The 25557-nt window shown below is 44.4% G+C and overlaps 1 protein-coding gene across 2 annotated transcripts in view; it reads left to right on the top strand.

Annotated features, from left to right (window-relative positions):
* Positions 1-25557, top strand: part of LOC101270320 (opioid-binding protein/cell adhesion molecule) — a 1084701-nt gene that overhangs the window by 839463 nt on the left and 219681 nt on the right. For both annotated transcript variants that reach the window (XM_049714323.1, XM_012536988.3), the window contains exon 3: positions 12763-12995. In XM_049714323.1, coding sequence (XP_049570280.1) covers positions 12763-12995 — 233 coding nt within the window. The remainder of the gene's footprint in view (positions 1-12762; positions 12996-25557) is intronic.

Raw genomic sequence — 25557 nt, 5'->3', positions numbered from 1 at the left:
TCTCCTTGGTGCCCTGCAGCACGTGTGCAGTAAACATCTCTTAGAACTGAACATGCTGCTCTGAAACTCCTGACCTGAAGTAATCCCTTCGACTGGGATCCTGTCCCCATTGTCCCATTTCTCTTTAGCACTTACACGGTTAGTGTTTGCTTTGAGCAATGCCTCTATCTGCTTGAGGATGGAATGTTCTGAGTATCTGGTCTAGGGTGAGGGTTGTCCTATGTGTACACGGAAACTGCCCAAGACAAGGACACCACTGCATAAGCTGTCGGGCCTGCGGGCCAACGGGGATTCGCCTTCAGGTGCGCACAGCTGTACTGATTGATCTCTCAATTATGTATTTTAAGAAATACGGCATTTTACCAGCCACCGGCCATCAATCTAGAAACCAGCCCGTCAACCACTGTGCCAACACGCTGTGATCGAAGCCTGATACAAATACAAACTTAAAGCTGTCTCAGTGGCTTTAGCTGAGAAAATAAACCTTAGGTGGAAGTGAAATCCTACTGCAGAGCTCTGCATAGGTGAAGTACAGAATGCTTCTCAAGAGTGAGAAAATCTTAGACGTGAAAGAGTCTATAGGTGGACTGAGAAAGCCTTGAACCAGTGTTCTGGGTTTTGGTAAAAATGTAAATCTCACCTTCTTTCTGAGCTATTAGTGAGTGGAATAACCTGTCTTGAAACCGGGCTCAAACAACCCTCAGTGGAACTCCATTCTGTATATATCTGAAAATACAGAAAGAGAAGGCTTCAGAAGTCCTTGGGAAATGATAAACCAATGCATTCAGTATCACTTGGTTAAACTAACATACACTCCCATATAACAGCAGTTGAATTATGTTTTTCCAAATGCAGCAACAAGCTCTCTGACAATAGTAATAGAGCAGGTTCTGTTTAAGGAATGTTTGCTATGTGCAGGTACAATTCTGACTCTGGTTCATGTATCAGTATTATTTCATTCAGCTTCATAATAGCCCTGGGAGGTAGGTGAGTGTGTACATCCAACTTCACAGACGGGGAAAGGGAGGCTGAGGGGGTAAACAAAGAGGCTGTCCTGAGGCCGCCTGTTGGTCAGTAGCAGAGCCCTTGCCTGTCTGAGCCAAGGCCCTCTCCTCAGCACCGCAACATACTGTCTCTTTAGTGTCCAATTTACATATGTCATCAAGGCTCATAAAGAACTCTAGACTCCCCTGCGTCATTCTCAGTGTTGTCAAGAGTCATCTGGATGACCCATCTGGCCTGAGACGGGTTTAATCCTTTGTGGACGAGGGCCACCACTGTGTGGTCACCATGTATCCTACTTCCCATCACGTCCAGCCTCTTTCGTGCCAACTCATTTGCTCAAGGACCTCATTCAAGCTTCCAGTGCATGGAACCCACCGGGCTCTCTCTATCCATCAGGGTCCCTGTCATCATGTCTCCTTTCACTCATCTGTTTTCCAGTTTCTTTAAAGCTTGGCTTCTTTTCCCTTGCCCACCTGGCACTCTTTTTAACACTGGATGAACCCAGCCATCCACGTTGACTCCGCCTGCAGCTCAGCAGCTCAGCAGCTATTCTTGGTTGGAGAATATCCTCACAGCTGGCAGAGTAGTGTCGCTGTAAATTCTTGGTCATCAGCTGTAAGTGGGGCCTCAGCACCGCCTGTGAATCCTAGTGTAGTTCCCTAGCAATTTTGCTGTCATTTTCTGTAGCAGCTATTTCACTTTTTCTTGCATCTACCTTCCCCTCTTTCTTACATTCCCATTTACCCTCAACTGATAACTTTGCCGTCTACTTAGGAAAAGATAGAAACCATCACTCAGGAGCCTCCTTGCTTTCCCCTAGCCAGATCCACAAATCGAGGTGGGTTGCTATTATTTTTTCCTTCTCTTATGACACAACAGCTGAAGCACCCTTCCTTCATGTGCTTTAGATCCCACACTCTTTCACCTTTACCGTAATTTTTCCTTGTGAGTCATCTCCTTTCTCCTACGTCATCAGTTGCTCCTATTCAATAAGGTTGATCCCATCAGTATATGCTTATATATTAAGTATCATAGTGTGTGAGTATCATAATGTAAGAAGGCTGGTCTTTGTCTTATTGACAGGTGCGTCTCTGGTTCACAGTAACATTGGGCTACTCAAAGTGTAGTTCCCCGCTCCCCATCAGCATGGTAGGAATGCAGAATGTTGGTTCCCACCCAGACCTAGTGAATTAATGACGTGCACAGGTAACTTGTGGGCATTGAAAAGTTTGAAAAGCTCTAGCACCCAGTAGGTATTCAGTAAATATTTACAAAATGAATAAATAAATTCCCAGTGTTTCCAGTCTTAATATAAACAAACAAAAACACTCTGGAGAGCCCGGTGACCTTTCTGGACTGCTTCCAATGACACTGTTTTCAGGATACCCCACACCTTCCTTGGTTTTGTTTAAATACTTTATGTCCTCCAGGACGCTCATCCTGCATGCCTTGGTATATGTTTCCTACTTTTCTCTGGATAACATCCCTCCCCCAACTACACACGTACACACATGCACACAACACATACATACCCTTCCTGTGTATTAATGTGACTCTACACTCCAGCTGCTGTGAGCAAGGCACCATCCCCCAATTAGGAACAATGTGAGGATGCCGTGTATCTGGCAGCCTTCAAAGTCAATCTCTTGCACTCCTGAAGACCCTCTAAGCAGCTCTGACCCCGCCCCATCCTCTGCAGAGGCTCTCCTATATATTCTCCACCAGGACCTTATCCCTACATATTAGCTCTAGCAGAGTTATTACTCTCTCTGAATCGTAAAATTTCCCCTTATGTAACTTAGGGTTCTTCTTGATGTTCTGGACTTGGCTGTATTTGTAACTCAGGAAATAACTGAGTCATTAAAGCTTCCCAGGAGAACAGCTTGGTGCAATTTAGCATACCTTAGGAATTGGTCTAAAATTTTTTCATTTTTTCTTCCCTCCTCTCCTTGCCTTTAAAACGTTCCTTTATTATTGGTCCTTGAATTCTCTAAAGCAAGATCGCCTTCTTCCCATTTTTTGAACTAGCATTGTTAATATATTTTGATACATGTAAGGTTTTTAAATGAAAATCAGTTAACTCTCAATTTATTTAAAAAAAGGCAATTGACAAAAGCAAAAAAAACAAAACTAATATTGTGTGTAAATTTAAAAATGAAATTCAAAGAAATGCATTTTGGGGTTTTACCATTCAACCCTTTTACGTCTTTCAGCATTTCTTAACTTGAAAACTTTCTGGAAGATCATTTTCTCAGGCAGGGGACAGGGGTGGGCAGAGACAAGGTGACCAGGGATTCCCAGTGGTAATACTATTTTTAATATGTTAAGTACCTAAAATCATGAAACTAGGTATAAATGCCTTAACCTTATACCCTTCTGTGACTCAAAAGTCTAAAATTATAGATCACACACATATAAACTAATACAATTAAAGTCTTGAGCGTCAGTGGGGCAGGTGATGCTTTATTCAAATCAGTTTCCGAGTTGCATGTGGATATGGTGCTGACTGCTGTAAGGACCCCTCTGACTTCAGCATGTGCCCTTGATGCCTAAGGTCTCCTCCACTTGGGTTCACTGAAACTTTGGGGGCCCCCACTGCTCTGGCATCACACAGCTTTCCTTGGCAGGGACGCCTTGCTGACACTCTGAGTCTACCTCATACGCTTCTCATTAGCCTCAGACAATGAAAGAAGTACTCACTGATGCCCTTGTACTGACAGACACGAGGCCAAACACTGAAATCTAACTGTGGTCAGACCACATCCACAACATGCATACGTGATATTTGTACAGAGTATTATAAAAATGAAAACAGTGAATTAAAAACTACAGCAGAGGACCTGTGGACCTTGTGTGTGTGTTTGTGTGTATAAATGACTCATAGACCAAGGGATAAGGGGGGGAGGGATAAATTGAGAGATGGGACTGACATATACACACTACTATATATAAAATAAATAACTAATAAGAACCTGCTGTATAGCACAAGGAACTCTACTCAGTGCTCTATAATGGCCTATATGGGAAAAGAATCAAAAAAAAAAGAGTGGATATATATGCATGTATAACTGATTTACTTTGCTGTACACCTGAAGCTAACACAACATTATAAATCAACTATACTCCAATAAAAAATTTTTTACAAAGACTCGTAGAGAGATACACACATACATGTATCTCCAAGGACATCTACTTCACCTATGTGGGTCCTTTTTTCCCAGCTTTATTGAAATAGAATTTACATATAACACCGTGTAAGTTTAAGGTGTACAGCATATTGATTTGATGCATTTATTTATTGCCAGATGATTACCTTTATAGAGTAAGCTGTCACCTCCATCCCATCACGTAGCGTTTCTTTTTTGTGGTGAAAACATTTAAGATCTACTCTCGCAGCAAATTTCAAGGATATGATACAGTATCATTAGCTATAATCCTATGTGGGTTCTTTTTATGTCAGTTTGAAACACATTATCTTACATCTTTTTTTTAAATTATTTAATTAATTATGTATTTATTTTTGGCTGCGTTGGGTCCTTGTTGCTGCGTGTGGGCTTTCTCTAGTTGCGGCGAGCGGGGGCTGCTCTTCATTGTGTTGCGCGGGCTTCTCATTGCGGTGGCTTCTCTTGTTGCAGGGCATGGGCTCTAGGCATGCGGCCTTCAGTAGTTGTGGTTCGCGGCCCCTAGAGCGTAGGCTCAGTAGTTGTGGCACACAGGCTTCATTGCTCCGCATCATGTGGTATCTTCCCGGACCAGGGCTCGAACCCCTGTCCCCTGCTTTGGCAGGTGGATTCTTAACCACCAGGGAAGTCCCAACATCTTTTAATCATTATAAGTATATGCTGATCACCTCCTAGCTGCCAGGTGGACTGTTGGGAAGTGCTGGTGATACAAAGTGAAGACCACTGAGACAGTTATTTACAGCCTAACAAATAAGTACGTATATGATTAAATCCAGTGTTGGAAATTCTGTGAAGAAGACCGTCACATTACAAAGAGGTATAGACCAATGTGTCTGTATTAGTGATTAAATTCTATCTGCCACTGTGTACTATTCATGAAGGCAGAGGGGCAATGCGATATAATTTAGGTATTATCCCAATACCAAGGCATTTTCTAGTTAACTTCAGTTTCTCAAAATGCCAATTGTCAGTTCTTTGAACACAGAATCTATAAAGTTATCTGTAAAGGAGACACACCATTTGTTAGGCTGGTTTCCAAGACTTGTTCTCCAGCTCTCCAGATTATCTAAATGTTCCTGCAGCTATCTGTACGTGTAAGTGAGATTTATTTTTAATCTGTGTATGTGACATTTATTTTTAATGCAGACTTGATCTTCAGACACGCGTCATATTGCGTTCAGATTTCGGATGATAAAGACATGAGCATCTAGCAAGCAGGCGCAGTGGGGCATTCTGGAGTACTCTCTCTCCGTCAAGGATGCTCCCAATCCCCACGGCACTCTCCGTTCCTTGCCCTGCTTTCAGTTTCACCAGTTACCATATTCCGAAAGCAACATACCTATTTACTGAGGTGCTTTTATTGTAGCCTCAAAGGGCATGACCTTTGTCTGCCTCTTTCAGGCATCTCAGCTCCTACAGCGTCGCCTGGTACACATGAGACACTCATTAAATACTGTTGTGTGAATCGTGGCACTTTTTAGTTTTGTATTTTCAGAGGCAAAATCTAAAAATGAGAACAAAATAACGACCACAAACAAAACCAAGAAAGCCGGCCAAGTTCACTTTTCAGGAAGACTTTGTTATCTTGATTGAATTCCTGCGTGTCTTTTGTCTTGTTTCTTTGAGGCAGTGGTTCTCAAAGGGCAGTCCCCAGACCAGCATCTCTGACCTTACCTGGAAACTGGTTAGGAAGGCAAATCCTCAGCCCACCTCCAGCTCACTGAACGGAAGGTCTTGGGAGGTGGGCTGAGCGATCTGTGTTCTGAAAATCTCTCTAGGTGATTTTGATGCACAGCAAAGTTTGAAAACCACTGCTTTAAGGCATGGGTTTCCCCTAACTGTGAAACCAATCCGGGCACCTTAATCCCACGTTGCATATTCAGCGGAGCTGGACATGATGCTTTGCAAGCAGGACCCCTTTCCTCCACTGTCTTTCAGGTGTTCCTTTGCTCTTCCTGATTCTTATCTCCACACCTCTCCTCACACATAGCTAGAGGGGGTTTACGGATGTGAAAAAATCACTTCCAAATGTTCTTCCTGTTCCCCAAAGCTGTTTTATCACTTATGAGAAGATTGAATAAGTACCATAACTTTGAGGGAAACTCTGGCTGGCCTAATAACTTGGGTTCTCAAACCACAAGCACTTTTTTTAATTATTATTATTAAGAAGAAGCCCTGAAGTACAAGGACCGCCCCGTGCCAGGCTGCCCAGGTTTGAATCCCCTGCCTGATGGTGTTAAAGCAAGTTTGTGGGCCCACCACACAGTGAGGCCAAACAAACTGAAACGTCGGAGTCTGGAGCAGAGAAAGGTTTACTGCAGGGCCATGCAAGGAGATGAGGTGGCTCATGCCCTAATAAGCCCCAAGCTCCCCGAAGGCTGGCGAAGTACTTTTAAAAGCCAGGTGAGGGAGGGAGGTTGCGAGGTATGTGATCAGCTTGTGCACAATTCTCCGACTGTCTGATGGTGAGGCAGCAGGGTGGTGTCACAGGGGTTAACATTATCAGTCCTTAGGCAACAGGAGGCCTGGGGCTATGTGCTCAAGGTCGCCAAGGAGTTAACCTCCTCCATTTGTTGGAGGGGGGTAGGTTTACATCTGCAAAACAACTCGGAAATGTGCATCAAACACTATTATCTAGGTACTTCAGAGAGGAGCAAAGCAGAGGATCTGGGGGAAGGCCCGTCCTGGGAAGGCCCCATGGGGTCCTGCTCGGTTACAATGGTGGCAGGCTCCGACGTTAGGAGTCCTGAACGTCTCTGTCTGTTCCTCATTGTACAATGTGGACTGATAGAGTGTCTCTCAAAGGGTAGCTGTGGGATCAAGTGATTTAATATACGGAAGGTTCTTAAACGGTGCTGGGCACAGAACACTCACTGTGTAATTGTAGACGTTCCAGTAGAGGTGCCTTGAGTTCTATCGTATTTGGGCCAGTAGGCAGGGTTAGCTTGGAGTGTAAGAATTTTAAATACCTGAAAGGGTTTTCAAGAAATTGGAAAGCTGTCATTAATATTTCTTAACTTTCCTCTTGGCTCCCCCTTATTTAACATTAAAAACCCTCCTTCGTGGGCTTCCGGTTAAAGGGGGTCCAAGACGTAGCCACAGCCAGCAGGGCAGGAGCGGGGTTTGGAACAATACTTAAGCATAATGTTAAGTCCTTTTCTGAGCTCTTCTTCCTGCTGTTCAGAGGATGGTGAAAGGACCCTGTAGTGATGGAGGAAAGCTGGAAGCACTGAAAGGACGCGTTCTTCTGGGGCACAGAAGCATTAAGAGGCAGATAACTGTCCTCTACCGACAGAATCCTTCTGCTAAGTGTCTTTGTCATCTGTTAGGTCCTAGGGCTGTGTAGACTCAGCGAAGCAGCTCTGCCCCATTAGAGAGATGGACTTACTTCCCTCTGTGTGTTTTCCATGCCCACTAATGAGGCCCAGGCTTGAGAGCAGGTGAATTGGACCTTAGTCATCCATCCGGGGTACGTCCACCGAGAGGTACACGAGGCTTTCCAAGGGCTGTGTGGCAGGGCACTGAGAGTGTGTGCTGACCAGAGGGGTAGATTTGGACTGCCCTGCCTCAGAGTCAGCCCCTACCAGACGCTGCGGCAATTTGAACCGGTGCGAATCACCCCCAACCTGCAGTTGTAGGTCTTAACCCAAGGAAATGTATCTAAAGAAGTACATTTTCAAGATCTAAAATGTCCTCAAATGGATCTGCCTGAGAAAGGCCTGTGTTTGACTTGTGGTTCTGGTTGTCCTTTCTGACTGCTCCCACTTTAATTGTCCGGGAGAGAATGTTCCTTTACTTTCGTTGTGACCTCCACCGCTATTACCGATCTGTCATCAGAGTATCAGTCCTGAGGGAGAATCCCACCAAAGTAAAGCAGAGAAGTCCTCAAGGAAATGGCACAGTTTTTCGTCAGTAATGAATTCATGGCAAAACCGGTACCTCCCCTATCTTGGAATTAGAATCCAGAGAGATAGAGATGTTTTCTGACAGAGGGCAGGGTGATTTGGCATATTAAAATAAACAGTATTTCAATTTCCCCACCTTTCTCAGCGTATTGGGTTAAACAAAGTGCTTCTAAGTGACAGAATAACACATCTTTAACAGTCATTTGATAAGGCCTAGTAAAATGTTAGCAATATACTGTCCAGATACTGAGAAATTGAATGAATTTAATACTGGGTTACAAAGCCCTTTGCAAGTTAGGTATTTTCCAATTCATTGCTTTAGAAGAAATTGAAGGAGGAATTAATTGAATTGTCAGCTGTGAGATCATTAAAATAATTTTTGAAGCTATATTACTATGCGGTTTTTGGCATATATCTTGGAAGAGGTTCAAAGAATTGAGTGACATTGCTATACAAGGTTTTCATTTCTATCTCCTTGCTTATGTGAACTTGTTTTTTTTTTCCAAAGCAAAATAGGAATAGAATTGATCCTGAGCTCTCATTCTAGTATAATGATATTTATCGATGGTATAATAAACAGAAAAGCCTCATCTATCCCACTGAGAGCTATATTTCCAGTAAAAGTTTACTTCTTATGTTTAATTATTACTTAACCACATGTATAATATATTTATGTTGTTTTATCAGTATTATCCTTGTAATGATAACTCATTCTAAAAGAAAATATTATTCAGAGCTTTAGGGTCACAGAACATGAAAGGAAATTTAAATTTCAATCTCTATACTTTATATATATTGTTGTAAATAAATATGATAGCTGATCAATAAAAGATTTTCAAGCATAAAATATGCTTGAAGTATTATATCAGGATAAAATCCTGCAGAGGATATATAATAGATACACAAGTTCAAGTTTAGAAAAGGAACAATGCACATTTTATGACTGTTAAAAAAGAACTTGTTCATGAATTTTGAAAGCAGACAACCATGAGTATCAAATTGCTATGGTATTTAAATTCGTATAGAGATATATATAAAGGGACATTATGACATTTTATTTATTTATTTATTTATTTTTGTGGTACGCGGCCTCTCACTGTTGTGGCCTCTCCCGTTGCGGAGCACAGGCTCCGGACGCGCAGGCTCAGCGGCCATGGCTCACGGGCCCAGCCACTCCGCGGCATGTGGGATCTTCCCGGACTGGGGCACGAACTCATGTCCCCTGCATTGGCAGGCGGACTCTCAACCACTGCGCCACCAGGGAAGCCCCATTATGACATTTTAATAATTTAAAATGTGAATAATCTCCACAGACCAAAAATGCATCCTTTGCAACTATTACCTAAACTTTAAAAATATTATGTCAACTTAAAATGTGCAAAGGGTTACATAATTGACCAAAATAAAAGCAAGCATATTGTCTGCACTGTCACCTGGGTGTGTGTGGTTCCAGGGTCTGGGAGACAACACCCTTCACTCTGTCTAGTTTACCATCTACTTCCAGGCTGGCCAAACTGTACGGTAGGAATTTAACCTTTAGGAGTCATTCAAACAGGGATTCAATCTTCATGGAAATACAGCTGTTATTAAGAAAGTTGGCACGTTAATTCTTATCAGTGATTTGCAACTGAGAGTGAATGAATGTGTTTATCATATTTTTTTTTCCTAAGAAATGCTTTTGAAAGTGGGGAGCAGAGAGGGCCCATTAGGGCTTTAGTCCTCATAAGGGAAATGGACAGTTGCTGTATAAGGAACAAAAATGCACAGAAAGTGAAGCTAGGGCCCTAAGGATGTGGAGGAGACAACATGACCTTAGTTTTTCTTTTTTTTTTTTTTAGTTAATTTATTCCTTATTGAAGTGAAGTTGATTTACAATGTTGTTTTAGTTTCAGGCATACAGCAAAATGATTCAGTTATACATACATATATATTTTTTTCAGATTCTTTTCCCTTATAGGTTACTACAAAATACTGAGTATAGTTCCCTGTGCTATACAGTACGTCCTTGTAGTTTATATATTTTATATATAATAGCATGTATATGTTACATGCAAATTCCTAATTTATCTCCCCCCCCTTTTCCCTTTGGTAACCATAAGTTTATTTTCTGTGAGTCTGTTTCTGTTTTGTAAATTAGTTCATTTGTATCATTTTTTTAGATTCCACATATAAGTGATATCTTATATTTGCCTTTCTCTGTCTGGCTTACTTCACTTGGTATTGGTTTGGCCAAAAAGTTCATTCGGTTTTAAGTAAAAATAAAAGATATATTTTTCATTTTCACCAAGAATTTCATTGAACAATGTAAATTCACTGACCGAATGAACTTTTTGGCCAATCCAATATGATAATCTCTAGGTCCATCCATGTTGCTGCAAATGGCATTATATCATTCTTTTTTATGGCTGAGTAATATTCCATTGTATGTGCATACCACATCTTCTTTATCCATTCCTCTGTCAATGGACATTTAGGTTGCTTACATGTCCTGGCTATTGTAAACAGTGCTGCAGTGAACATTGGGGTGCATGTATCTTTTCAAATTCGTGTTTTCTCTGGATATATGCTCAGGAGTGGGATTGCTAAGTCATATGGTAACTATTTTTAGTTTTCTAAGGAACCTGCATACTGTTCTCCATAGTGGCTTCACCAGTGTACACTCCCACCAACACTGTAGAAGGGTTCCCTTTTTTCCACACCCTCTCCAGCATTTATGATTTGTAGACTTTTTGATGACTTCAGTTTTTCTTTATGCCAAATAGGCATCCGTAAAGGTGGGAAGGAGTCATTGAATGATACCTGAATACAGGGACCATTAGGTAAATGCAGCTGGGTCCCCAGAACTCACCTCACTGATCTTAGACGCATCTGCAAAATAATTACAGAATTAGATGTATAAGTACAGGTATGCAGGGATGCCTGTGGCCAAGTTAAAATAAAAGCTTTGTAAGAATATTAGAGTATGATTCTGTTTTAGGTAAAACCAAATCAACACAACCTTTCCGTATGTGAATATATGTCTGTAAGGAGTAAGGTGAGGAAGACATAACAGGCTGTCACTGAAATGGCAACATCCAGGCAGGGAGTTGGGTGGAGAGAAAGATTAGCTCGGCCTTTAGGCATCTTTGTGTTGTATTCGTTTACATGTTTATACATGTTTATTTTACTTCTGTGGTTGTAAAAAATAACAAAGAACATATAGAAGAGAAAAATCTCTTCCTTCCTGCACCCAGTGGTCACCCCACCCCTACCTCGAGGCTGCCCGCACCTGCTGAATGACAGGTGGACGTGTGCATAGCAGACCCCTCTGATCGGAAGCTAGTTTTACTGTTATCCCTCCTCCCCATCAGGGAGAGGGCCTCTCGAGACTGGGCGCTCACCCCTTTCAGTGGCAGCTGTCATTTTGGTGCTCCAGTATCCTTCTGTTCCCTGGACCATTCAGGCTATGTCAGGCTGTTCACTTTGCCAAGGGAAACACACGTGTCTCCCCATGGCCGGTGTCCTTGGTGCTCCCACCTCCTGAGCCCTGGTCCAGGTCGAGGTGGGAGCAGACCTGGTGAGGTGTGGCCATGTTTATTCCCTGTGTCCCTACCTGAAGGTGCTGACTTCACGTTCCCGGTCCTCAGGAGGCACTGCTCATACCCCCTCTGGTGGGACATCTCGGGGAAGCAGGTGTCATTTCACCTTTTCATTTGCCAAGATACTGAAACTCAGGTTCTGACTAGAGCACTGAGTACTGGGGTAGACACACCTGGGGCCCTTTAACCATGCCCTTCATTGAACAGCTCCGATTTCTCAAGGATTTCCTTTTCTCAGTTTTCCACCCACACGTTCTAAGTTCCTGGGACACATTTGCAAATTTTCTTCCTGACCAGCAGGCACATTTATTTCTGCATTAAACCTGATAACCTGCAGGTCATACATAACCTGCAGCAAATTCCATTTGCAGGTTATAACCTGCAGGTTATATATAACCTGCAGCAAATTCCATTTGCTCGTAGCCTCCATTCATAGCCTCTGACTGTTGGGAAGAGTAGGTTAGGGTATGTGGGGTAGTGGTCTGCTTGGCCACTTTCTCCTTCCCTCTCCTGAAATCTTAAGAGGTAGCCGTGACTGCCTCAAAGACTGCTGGCATTGTACCATGACTTTCAAGACTGTGTTATCAGTTGCAGTTGGAGGGCTTTGGGCGGCTTAGGGGTACAGGAGATGATGAACACGAGGGAGGTCTGGAGGTAAATATGTCCCATTTTTGACCTAACAACAAGTTAAGCATTTGCTGTGTGGATTATTGGTGACCTACTTGAAATACTGATGCACTCTCTCTCCCCTCTGGCCCTGGGCCACTTCTCCCACAAGGTGGTAACTGTGCTCGAGAAATATAAACTAATTTTCATAGAAGCCTAAGGGAAAAAATAAGATGGAAAGCAAATATACAGCAAAGATATTCACATAACATGTTCCTAAATCAAATAGAAATGATTTTGTAGCATCGGTTCTTCAGGAGGATTCAGGCCACTGTTGCCCTCTATTTAGGAAGTTTTATCAATAATTCGTTCCCTTTAGCACTGGGCTATGTTATTTCATTTACCCTTTGAGTGACAGCAGCTGTGTTTATAACAGAATCTCTGAACACTTTCTCCCTCCCTCCCCTCCCCGACCCTCACTCACAGGTGTACCATAGATGACCGGGTCACCCGGGTGGCCTGGCTGAACCGTAGCACCATCCTCTACGCCGGGAACGACAAGTGGTCCATAGACCCTCGTGTGATCATCCTGGTTAACACGCCAACCCAGTACAGCATCATGATCCAGAACGTGGACGTGTACGACGAGGGCCCGTACACCTGCTCCGTGCAGACGGACAACCACCCCAAGACCTCCCGGGTGCACCTCATCGTGCAAGGTAGGCGGCCTGGCCAGCGGGCTCACGTTCCCCTCAGTGAGGCAGGGGAAGCATGATCTCAGCTTGTCCTTCCACTCCTGTAGAAAGACACAAAAGGCCGTTTCCTCTGTAGAATCCAGAGACTGAGTGTCTGTCCTGGATTCCTTCCACCTGCTGGGGTCTTGACTAAGTGCTGAGTATCTTTACGGAGTTTCTCCGTTTTCTCTCTGGTCCTTCTGCCATTAATGGGTTGTTCGGCATGTTTGAGCTTTCTGGAGTTGGGAAAAGATATATTAGAAATATATATTATGTTACGATGTTATATGATGTTATGTTATACTATGTTATATTATATAGATATTAGTTACTTAGCACTCTGTAGTTGGGAAAAGATACATTAGGAAATGGATACGGTACTACTCTCCGCGCCTCTTGTTGTTCAGAGGCTTATTTCATGATAAAGCGTTAATAATATTGATGTGAAATCGTGTGACATGACTGTTCTTGCATAGCTGGTGGTTGTGTCTGTACCAGAAGGGGTTCTGTGCGCCGTTTGGCATTGCTGCTGAGTCCGTGTACACCCTTTTAGCCCCACAATGGAGTTGAAGTCAAGAGGGATATTAGTCAAAATGTTATCTCCAGGTCTATGTTGGAAATAAGTCTATATAATTAAAAGGGGGAATCCCTAACATTCTCTCCCATTCTCCCTTAAAAGTCTGAATTAGTATAACCCAGGCATAGTAGTTAAGAGTGTTTCATTTGAATTTTACTTTGTAGGAGAAAAATGGGGTTGAAGAAATGTCAGAATCTCAGATATCAACTATTAAGTGTTAAGAATTAAAAACTCATGCAGAGAGCAGTCAAGAGAATTGAGGAACCGTCTTAGAACAAGGCAGCTCTACAAATGACCTTATGTCGAACTGCCCCCATCACTATGTAAAGCAAGTCCTATCAGGTATCCACTCATGGTAGCAATGAGGTGCTGAGCAGACTAGCTCCCATCCCCCTATGACATATCCTTCCTCCACCAAAGGAGAGGTTTGAGTGGACCTTTCTCAGTGTCCCCTATGCTGATGTCTTGTGGCCATGCCTTGAGCTCAGAAAGAGTCCCTGTGTGTGACTTAGTGTCAGTAACTGCCTTTCATCAGATCCCACCTGCAGTTGATCCAATGGGTTTTATATTTTTTCAGTTTCTGAAATGTGTATGGCATTGTCGCTTAGCTAATATGGATTCCCTCATCCCTGCCTTTCTAAAAAATATAACTTTGCTCATTTCAGATGGTTGCATGGGAAGTCTGAGTAGGGGTTAGAGTCTTTCCGTGCTTTGGTCACGTGTGCAAATCAAGGCGGCCGTTCTTTTCTTTTGTCTGGAACAGTTCTTTGCTAGCAGAGCATCAGGGGCTTTGGCTCTGCACAGCGTGGTAATGGCCTGAGCTGGGCCAGAGGTCTGTCTGCTACAGCCCTGGCTCCCGGCAGGCCCTGGTGCTGCCATAGTGCTGAAACATTGCCTCCGTTCAGCCTCTAAGCCCTTCTCTCACCCACACGCTCCCAGACTCCCACATCTGCCTGCTCCGCTGTGTCTGTTCTCCATCCATGTCCCACTAGGGGTATGGCTTGGGGGTGATCTGCTTGGGAGCTACAAGACGGGCTGCCATCTGGAGATAAAGACAAGTGTCACAGCTGATGCTTCTCAGAGGCTGGTGGAGGCCCTCGCTGAGATCAGTCGTCTGAGATGAGCGGGGATGTCTGCAGAAAACAAGGGAGCTCAAGCTCTCACCACCCGCCTGCCACCTGGGCTTGGCTCCAGAGGAGCAGAAATTCTTGGCGTGGGAAGTGACGCCTCCGTGGCACCTCCGTGGCCTTGACAACAACGTTATCTTCAAATTCAGGAAATTCGTCACTGAAAGAAAAAAAGAACTGTCAGGCTCTGTACAGAAACAGACTCAAGCAGAACAGGGCTATCACTTTTCAGGGAAGAAGACAGACGGTGTAAGCATGTCAAAGCCAATACAGGCCATAAAGGGCTTGTGGCACAGAGCTTCAGGGATAATGCTCTTCGTAAGAAGCTTGGAGTAATTCCTGGGGCTGGATGTGAAAGCCAGTGGGGTCTCAGAGCTTTGGGTCAGAAAGACTCTAGGAAGAGGCAAGAAGCAGGGCAGTGGAGTCCCTCATTCCAGAGGTGACGTCCTCAAGTCTCCACGCTTTAGGCCAAGCAACTTCTGTAGCTCCAGGCAATCCAGTGCAGAGATCAGGAGGGCAAAGGAGGAAGGGGAGCATCTCCTCCTGGAAATCTTAGCAGACTGGGCTTTCCATTTACTGAGAGGCTAAAATAAGGAGCTCAGGGAGCTGTTCTTCCTTTGGGAATCGGTTGAGTTTCCAGTGGGTAGAAGCCGAGACCCTGCGGCTCAATTAGAAGAAAGCCCAGAAGTCTCCTCTTTCCCAGCAGCTGTCGGCTTTTGTCCAGTCTATAGATTAATTTTTCAGACTTAGTGTTAGTTCAGGTTAAAGATAATGAAAGTTTCCTAATCCTCTTAAAGAAGATTTATCTGACCGAGTAGAAAGCTTTTGGAACAATAAGGCATGTATAAAACTGAGGTCTAATCCTGCCTTTAATTTCAAACTGCTGATGGGTATTGATTTTGCAATGAGAAAAACTGAAAAATTTCCAAGCTGCAACTTGTCTATCTGCATATGTGTGTGCGTGTGCGTGCGTGTGTGTGTGTGTGTGTATGGTATTTATTTATCTTCTGTCCATTTGAGAATGTTACAATCTCATCACCTCTGCCAGACAAGTGTCATTAGCAGAAGGGCAATCCCATGGGGTCTAGGCTTTGTTGCTCCCTCTTCCTGCAAAGTGAGTAAGTGAGAGCTGCTCTAACACTACCTCAAAGCCTGTCCTTTCCTGGTTTATAAGGTGGCCTTTCCACGTATCTGATGGGATTAGTTTCCTAGTCCTTCTCTTTGAGGGAAGAAGCTGCTTTCGTTAAAATAGCATCACTGGTCCCTAAGGTACATCTTGGCCACTGAAGGGATAACTTTAAGGTGCCACGTGACGGTGAGGCTGTGACTGTGGCCCTGGTGCCACGTGACGGCAAGGCTGTGACTGTGGCCCTGGTGCGTGACGGCGAGGCTGTGACTGTGTCCCTGGTGCGTGACGGCGAGCCTGTGACTGTGTCCCTGGTGCGTGACGGCGAGGCTGTGACTGTGTCCCTGGTGCGTGACGGCGAGCCTGTGACTGTGTACCGAGGTGTTAAGGAAATCCAGAACAAGGGGCTCAGGTTAGTCAGGGCAGGAAAACCAATCTGGCAGCCCTGTGTGGGAGGGAGTGCCATAAAGGAGATAGAGGCATGGGCTGGGCAAGAGGTCATGCCCGTCACTCTGAAGGTGTGAGGACAGCAGATTGTGGGTCTCCCTGTAGGAATGGAGAAGCTTCCTTCAAGAGGTATCATCCAACGGACATTGAGAGGATTAATCCCCATATCTTGAAATAGGAAGAATTAAAAGGATATCACCTCCCTTTTTGAGTTTGGGGAAATGTTAGATGTTCCCACTAGTGATTGCAGAGCTAGGATCCTGAGCCGCTGGGAGAGGAACGTGTTAGGCTTGTGAGCTTTAGGGATAAAGAAGACACAGACATTACACACGTGTTATAGAACTAAGAAACAGGTGTAACTCAAGACAAGAAGGGGTTTGTTTGAGATTAATCATGAATTTACTAGCATGAGAGGAGGTAAGTTTTGTGAGATTAACTCTTCCTACTTGAGACCAGCAGGAGCCCCACACAGCACGCTGTCTGAGGGATCCTAGGCATTCAGCAAATGTTTGTCAAAGGAACGTAGGACAGATGGATACAGCAAGTGAAGCGGCATAAGAAGGCAGTGATCAGGCAGATAGGGGCAGGGGATGCGTCAGGCTGGCCAGATGACTTGGAGTGGCCAGTAATTGGGAAAAGGTCTTTAGAGGGATGAGGTCTTCCATGTGACAAGCCAAGAGATATGTTCTAACAGCGATCACATGACTTCCGTGTGTTTATTTAGTACTTTACAGCACTGGTCACACTCTCTGGCTCATGTGACCCTCACAACAAGCCCTGGGAGGCTTCAGGGCAGTGACTGTTATCTCCATTTTGCATGAGATCACTGCAGCTCACAGAGGTTAAGAGACTGGCCAGGGTGCCCTGTGAGTCAGCAGCTGTGCTGGGTCTGTACCCCAGCCGTGCGACTCCACCACAGGCCACCCCCCACTGCCAACCACGTCCAAGGTGGTTTCTCTAATCTAGATCCATGGGAATTTGCCAGTTATCCTTTCTTACTTCCCTCTTTTTCCTGCTACTGATGTTTCATTGTACTAGCAGAAATTGTGGACAAAACTCAAGAAAGAAAATGAGCAGCGGGGGAGCAGGAATGGGGTGCCAGAGCCCCACGAGATGATGTAGAGAGGCTGAGGGAGAGGCAAAGAAGAAGATAATTAACTTACCAGTAGCTCATCCCTCCAGGGACACACATTCCAAATGTTACCTCTTTCCCCTATGTACGTACTGAGAACGCTGGGCCCTTTGAGAATCCAGGATCTCATCGTCACTCTGATTGTCATGAACTCCTCAGCATTCTGGAATGTATGGGTATCGTCGTGTCACAGTAGTTGTCACTGTCAGGGAGCGATAGACAGGAAGATCTGGCATCCTTTCTCCTTGGCTGTTGGTATCTCTATCTGCTCTCTTGGCTAGTCCAAAAATCTGTTTACTGCCAGACACTTCCTTTCATGGAGCAAACTACTCTTGCTGAGCCCAATTTTAGGCAAAGGGCTAGAAAGGATGAATGCTGTGAACAAGGCTACGCAATTTCTACGTCTTCAAAGACTTAGGGACTTTGAGCCTGGAGTCAGTTCAGGTGAGATTACTTGGTACCCAAGGTTTAGTTTAGCAGGTAGAGAAGTCTGATTCTCCACCCAGTCCAGCCCTAGGTTTCGCTGAGTGTCAGCCAACCTCTGCACTGGGCACATTGAGTGTAAACTGATCTCAGTTGATCCTCACAACATCCCTGAAAGGTTTGCTCCACAGTCACATCTTACAAATAAGAAAACTGAACCTCAGGAAGAGTGAAAGTTGCCCAGAGATGGTAGAGCCACGAAAAGCTTTAAACTCCCTTCACTGGGCTTATCTCTAGGAAAAGCTATCAAAACACGCACAGTTGAAGCCCTCTGAGTGCATGGTCTCTCCTGATTGTTCTTCACTGAAGCCCTGGGAGACAGAACAGAAAATCACCACATTCCAAGAAAGGAACCTGAGATTCAGAGAGCTCACATGATTTGTCCAAGTTACACTGGCTAGCAAGTGGTGAAGCACTCCTTAACACCAGGAGTTTTATTTTAACTTGAATAGTTGACTTACAATGTTGTGTTCGCTTCAGGTGTATAGCTAAGTGATTCAGTTATACATATATATTTTTTTCCCTTACAGGTTATTACAAAATATTGAGTTCCCTGTGCTATGTAATAGGTCCTTTTTGGTTATCTGTTTTATAGATAGGAGTGTGGATATGTTAATCCCAAACCCCTGATTTATTCCCCCCCCCTTTCCCCTTTGGTAACCATAAGTTTGTTTTCTATGTCTGTGCGTCTATTTTTGTTTGTTTATAAGTTCATCTGTATCATTCTTTTAAGATCTCACATATAAATGATACCATATGATATTTGTCTTTCTCTGTGTCTGGCTTACTTCACTTAGTATGATAATCTCTAGGTCCATCCATGTTGCTGCAAATGGCATTATTTCATTCTTTTTTATGGCTGATATTCCATTGTATGTATGTACCACATCTTCTTTAACCATTCATCTGCTGATAGACATTTAGGTTGCTTCCATGTCTTGGTGATTGTCAGTAGTGCTGCAGTGAAGGGGTTTTAATTCTAGACCCAGTGTTGGGTTCACAGGCCAGATTGCTAACTCATAGCTAAGTAAAAGGGCAGGTGGATGTTACTATTTATGAAAAAAATATAGAAGTTCTGAGGTGCTACTGAGAAGGGTGGTTCCTGAGAAGATGGTTGAGGAGTAGAGGGGGCCTGGCTAAGGCTGGTTGGGGCGGATGGGGGCCGGGCACCTGGTGGAGCATCCCAGCAGGTAAGGGAGGCACACCTGCCCACGTGTCACACTTTTGCAAGGACCTACCTATTTCTTTTTTTTTTAAAATAAATTTATTTATTTTATTTACTTGTTTTTGGCTGCGTTAGGTCTTCGTTGCTGCACGCGGGCTTTTTCTAGTTGTGGTGAGCGCGGGCTACTCTTTGTTGAGGTGCGCTGGCTTCTCATTGCGGTGGCTTCTCTTGTCATGGAGCATGGGCTCTAGGCGCGTGGGCTTCAGTAGTTGTGGTGCACGGGCTCAGTAGTTGTGGCTCGCGGGCTCTAGAGCGCAGGCTCAGTAGTTGTGGCGCACGGGCTCAGTAGTTGTGGCTCGCGAGCTCTATAAAGTGCAGTCTCAGTAGTTGTGGTGCATGGGCTTAGTTGCTCCGTGGCATGTGGGATCTTCCCGGACCAGGGTCAAAGCCGTGTCCCCTGCATTGGCAGGTGGATTCCCAACCACTGCGCCACCAGGGAAGCCCGGACCTACCTATTTCTAACCCTTCCTTTGTTACTCAGCTCTTTTTCTCTGCTGTTTTCCCCTCTTTTCCCAAATATTCTTTAAATAATTATTTAACTTAACATGCATAATTGTGGGCCTAAAGAAAAGCAGGCAGTCAACCTGAAATAAATTTCATTTATTCGGCCTCTATTTTAAATTATAATCACACTTGCTCTTCACAGAGGCAGGGTGGGAATGTGGAAAAGAACAAGACTGTGCGTCAAAACACTCCCTCCGCAGCCTGAGCTCTGCTTCTCACATCCGGACCTGTGTCTCTGGGACGTTCCCTTCCTGGCTTCTTATTCTGGGGTGAAGAATACAATTGAATGTAATTGATTTCCTTCAGGTACACACATGCACACCTTAATCTTAATCCTGTGTGTGTGTGTATGTGTGTTTATTAACAGATATATATGAAAGACATCCTTTCCTTTCCTGCTTCACGTGATATTTGTAAACTCCACAACCCACATCCGATGGTGTATATATCATACTAAGATTCCTAATTTCAGGGTTGGGTAAACTAAGAAAGCAATTACAGCTTAGAAGGAATCAGGATTGAAGTCGGTGCCCTCAGAATGCCCTCTGTACCCAGCCGAGGAAAGCACTTCATGAGTCGCCCTTCCCAAGAAGGGTGTCCCCCTGCAGGCTCCCTCTAGCCCAGCCTCGGGTTTGGAATGAGACCCACACTCATACTCACACTCTCCGTGCAACTGTCCTGTCCCTTCCCTCAGATTGTGTTACTCAGACATTGTCTGAATTTGACATGTCCTGTAGCTGAAATTGGATTGGTCTTCACCTCTCCCCAGTCCCCTAGGTTATCATGTCTTTCATGACATCCTGTGTAGTTAGCTGCTGACAACACAGTACGAAACACATTTTGTAGAAAGAATATTTCTCCTTTTATCAAGCCTCTACTCCCATTATTGTGAGGAGAGATATGGGGCTTTGTTCTGCTCTGCTTAGAAACTAATAACACACACACACACACACACACACACACACACACACTCACTCACACACACACACACACACACACAGCTTTTGCAGTTTCCATAACTCCTTCTTTTGTGGCCCCTGGAATTCCATCCTTCTCTCCATTGAATATGCAGGTCCATCCTCCCTCTAGTAAGGGGCTGTGTGAGGGTCCTGGCTTTGAGTGGGTGCATCAAAGTGCCTGAGCTTGCTTGGAGGCCACAGCAGAGACTCTTGGCATGATCCAAGATGGTGCTGTCAGTCCTGGCACCCGGTTTGGGATACATACAGGAGCCAGAAAGAGAAGTGGTGGGGTCTGGAGCTGTCATTTGCCTTATTTGCAATAGAACTAAATAAACAGAACAGTCATGGAGTCTGTTCTCAAAACCATAACTGATGTGGAGATGCAGGAGGAAATGAAATGCCTGTTACGTTCTAGTCAATTTGCATGGTGATCTCAGCTTGTGTCCTAAGAGCCTCATCTGTCAACAGCGCAAGTAAATACAAAGAGAGCTTTCCCAGTGCTGTCAGCAGGGGAAGCAGTCACACTTCTGAAGAAGGGTAAGTTAGTAAATGTTCATAAATTCTCCCAGTAGTTTAAAGTTCATCATGACCCTCATGTAGTCAGAATCCCACCTAAGATTTCAGCCTTCACCACCCACAGGTTTAGTTATAGCCATGGCTTAGCATCAGAGTAATCTGCGAGTTTAGAGTGGTGCTCTTTTCCTACATGCAGCATGTAGACACATACTTGAAGAGTCTGACTTGCATTCCAAAGCCTGGTTGTGAGCCCCTCGTTAACAAGTTTTACCTGAAACACAGTGTCTTAGCACCAATACCTATCATTGGTACTTATTCCTACTTTGGCTTCTCATCAGGGTATCAAAAAGCCTTTGACTGTTCTCTTCACTAATCATTCTCTTCACTAATCATTCTCCTCTGTAGGTTCAGAAATTGAAGAGCAATAGAAGTGAAGTAAGCTAATCACAAGGAAAGCAGTCAGAGATGTGTCTTAGAATAATTACAAACCGTGGTCGTCATGCCTGAGTACCACGCATAGCAGTCACTTTACAGACACGATCTAATTCTATTTCCCAATTAACCCAAGAGGGTGAGATGCATTTTACTAATTTTTTGAATGGGGAAACTGAGGCTCAGAGAGGCTGAGGAACTTGCCCTAGGTCACAAGGTGAGAGGTACAGAGCCGTGATTCGAGCTCTGCTTAGTCTATAGAGAAAGCCAGCACTTAACCTCTACATGGAATGTCCTCTTCATTCCCTCCATATTAAATAAGTCTCAGGCCAGACTGACACACCTGTTCATTTACAAGGCACATGCTTGCCTTGTCAGGTTATCTCTGTTCAAAGGACTTCAGTCTAATATCTCTGCAGTCAGGATCTGTCCTCCTTAAACCTTTTCCTCTCCTCCTACTTTATGTATCTTTGTGATTATGACTTCCTCCTTGGAGTTAATATCAAGTCTGTATCAGTGACTCTGAAATCTACATTTCTACTTCTTAATTTCTTCCCTAATTCTAGTCTCTTCTTTCCGATTCTTTCCTGAACTCTTCAAGGTGGGTGTCCCATACATATTTCACGTGTCCCACACTGGACTTTTCTTCGCTCCAAAACCCATTCCTCCTCTTTTAGTTCACATTTATATTCATGGACACACCAGCCTTGTATAAAATGATGGCTTAAGCGTTGACTTTCTTTCTCTCTTGCTTCTCTGTCAAAGCAGATGTCATGTCCAGTAAGTCATTCTCTTTCTGTTCCCACAACCACAACCATAAAAGTGCAACATCTTACACTCTGGTGACTTTTCACTGCCACGTCCTAATTGCTACCCCGTCCTCAGTCTCTGGCTCCTTATAATTCATTTTAACACTGTTGTCTAAATATTCCTGATGCACGCACCAGATCGTATCACTTCCCCCTGCTTGTAATTTTAATGACTCCCTTTTGACAATACAGTAAAGTCAAAACCTCTTAGATCACTTTTCCAAGTGCTCAACAATTCAAGGTCAGACCTCCATTTTCACTCTTACTTTCTATTCTTCCATTTTTATATCCTACACAGAACTTAGGCAAACTTGTCCTTGTAAAACCTCCGCCCCCAGTGCCCTGCATTCTTTTCCATTTCTCAAACAATCTATCTGTCTTGAATGTTCTTTTCTCTGGATATCCAAGTTCTACGGACCCTTTAGAGCAGGGCTGTCCCATGGACCTTTCTGTGATGATGGAAGTGTCCTATATCTGCATTGTCCAACATGGTAGCCATTAGCCATAAGGGGCTATTAAGAACTAGAAATGAGGGCTTCCCTGGTGGCGCAGTGGTTGAGAGTCCGCCTGCCGATGCAGGGGACATGGGTTCGTGCCTCGGTCCGGGAAGATCCCACATGCCGCGGGGTGGCTGGGCCCGTGAGCCATGGCCGCTGAGCCTGCGTGTCCGGAGCCTGTGCTCCACAACGGGAGAGGCCGCAGCAGTGAGAGGCCTGCGTACTGCAAAAAAAAAAAAAAAAAAAAAAAAAAGAGCTAGAGATGTGGCTAGTGAATTGTCAGTATTATTTCATTTTAATTAACTTAATTAAAAATAGCCACACTTGCTAGTGGCTATCATACTGAACAGTACAGTTTTAGAGTGGCTAAATCCCCAAAGCCAAAGGCTTTCTTTGGAATTCCAAACCTTTACCTGCACTTCCTTGCGCTACCTGTAACTTCTCATTTCATATTTCAGCTATTGGTGGATCTAACTTTTCCCACACCTAGATTTTTCCTCGAAAGCAAGAGCCAGAGTTGGCTCTGTCATTCTTAATATGGTCACAGTTTAGGGATTGCAATCTGAATTGGCAAGACCATGTAGATAGCTCTTTAACACATTTATATTAAGTGTTACTAATCCATGACAATAATGGCAAATGTCCTAATTTGGAGGTTATTGGAGACCGTACCACAAAGTGTGTCATCCACCTTGGATTTATTACCTTCTCCCCATGCTTAGGACAGATCACTGTATAGGCAGGCACCAAAAGCATTTATTTCTACTGAATAAAGAAGTTCTTAGTGAAACCTTTTTTAAAATTCTGTAATTTAGAGCCTCAGGGGAAAGATCCGACACAGCCACGTTTTTTAGTGACATTGGAAATCACCCCAAACAGGATGGCCCAGAGGACAGCCTTGGCAGGCAGCTAGAAGGGCACCCCCCAGCCCGCTGCAATCAACATGATGGCATCAATGACACACCCTGATTGGCCAGCAAGCACACATTAATGACCAGTTAGCAACTGTGTTCAGGTCAATTAATTTATATTTGTATTTTGCAAACGAAAAGTTGCCCTGTTAGATTATTGATTCTTTGTCCTTGTATTCAATTTGTTTTTAATTGCACCGTTGCTGGGCCAGGCCCTCCCTCCTGGCACGCTGGCAATAAATCTGCCACCATCTCAACAATCAACAATAAATGTGTCTCTTCATGTCATTATTAATATGCCTCTTGGACTGGTTCATTACCATGGCTAACAGTTTATAAGAGCGGGATGGCATGCTGCCAGGAGGATTCCTTTTCCCGAGGGCTATTTTGTCATGATAGGATTGATGTTCTCAGGCCTGTGTGTGTCTGAGGAAAGGGGCCTGGGATTTAATTTAATATAGCTGGAATGTGAGCTGCCTAATCCTCTCCTAATCATCAACAGCTTTAGAAGAAGATTCTGTTGGAATAGAGATTTTTACCCTCTCTTCCAATTCTTCCTCTTCTTCTCACTTTTTTTCTTTGTTATCTTCTTAATTCCTTCTTAGTTTCTGTTCAGATAGGTTTTCTTCCCCTCTCAAAAACAACATAACAGCTACCTGGTTGATCTAAAATCCCTAGGTAAGGGAGCCATGTGTCCCCCAGGAGCTGGAGTTTTATTATTGGTTTATTGGTAGCTGAAAGCAGAGGGGAGTTCCCTGTGCTTGATGTGTGAATGGTGATTAACAGAGCTGCAGAAAGGCTGCCCTCGTAATGTCACCTTAATTGAGGTCAGTATTGAAAAGGAATAAGCCCTATCTTATAGTAGAGATAATCGTGAATTACAGTATTGTTATCGGCTCTTTCAGTCATTAGAATTTTTCAGGGAGAAGCACAGATTTTAGGTGAATTTATAGGTTGGCAGAAGAGACCCTGTGTGTCTCAGATATGCCAAAGGGGACATCTAAATGGGACGGAGTGTTTACAAGGGTCCTGCTTGGCCTGAGATCTAATAATAGTCCAGATGTTGGCCATTTTCAAGGCGCAGGTTGCCCCAGGACAAGAAATTTGGCGTCCCTCCCTCAGATACAGAGTGAACAGTCAATTTTTGGTTCAGGATAGAGATTTTTATACTTAATTTACTATGAACAGTGCCCCTTGCACTTCTTGGTACAGAGCTCTCCAAAGCAGGTTACACTGAGCTTATTGAAAGAGAGGGGCATGGCGGTGGTGTGACACCTGCTGTTTCTCTTGATAGGAGCCTAGGTGGCCCAGGGAAGTGGAGGGAAGGAGCCTGGGGCTTGGGCCAGGACGATTTAGAAGAAAAGGCGGCAAGGGAAAGCTGGCAGAAGACTGAAGATGCCTGCAGAAGGGCAGAGCTACAGATGGAGGATGTGATGGGAGGCAAGGGAGCAGAGGAGGTGGGGAGGGGTTGAAAGGAAGGGGAAGAAGAGACAGGGAAGCCCAGCCCAGGGCTCAGTGCACGGAGGACGCCTCCCCTCAGGGACGTGGGGAACCATGGCCAGGCTGCTCCCGTGCAAGCACCTCTGTGCCCATGACACCCTGGGGTTCTCTCCACTGCTCCCCTGCTGCTTTGCTGCATCTCGCTCAGCCTGGCGTCTATGCGAGGCCGGGAGACACTGATGCAGTCACTGGTGTGGAACTCAGACTCTGGAAGGTTCCTGATCCCCACTCTCTCCCGCCTCCCCCCTCCCCCCTTACCAGTGAGAACTGATCCCATCTCTGCAGACTCATGGTTGGGCTTG

This window comes from Orcinus orca, chromosome 8 (genome assembly GCF_937001465.1).
Source record: "Orcinus orca chromosome 8, mOrcOrc1.1, whole genome shotgun sequence".
Lineage (NCBI taxonomy): Eukaryota > Metazoa > Chordata > Mammalia > Artiodactyla > Delphinidae > Orcinus > Orcinus orca.
Note: the sequence above shows the minus strand (reverse complement) of the source record. Positions and strands in the feature narration are given on the sequence as shown.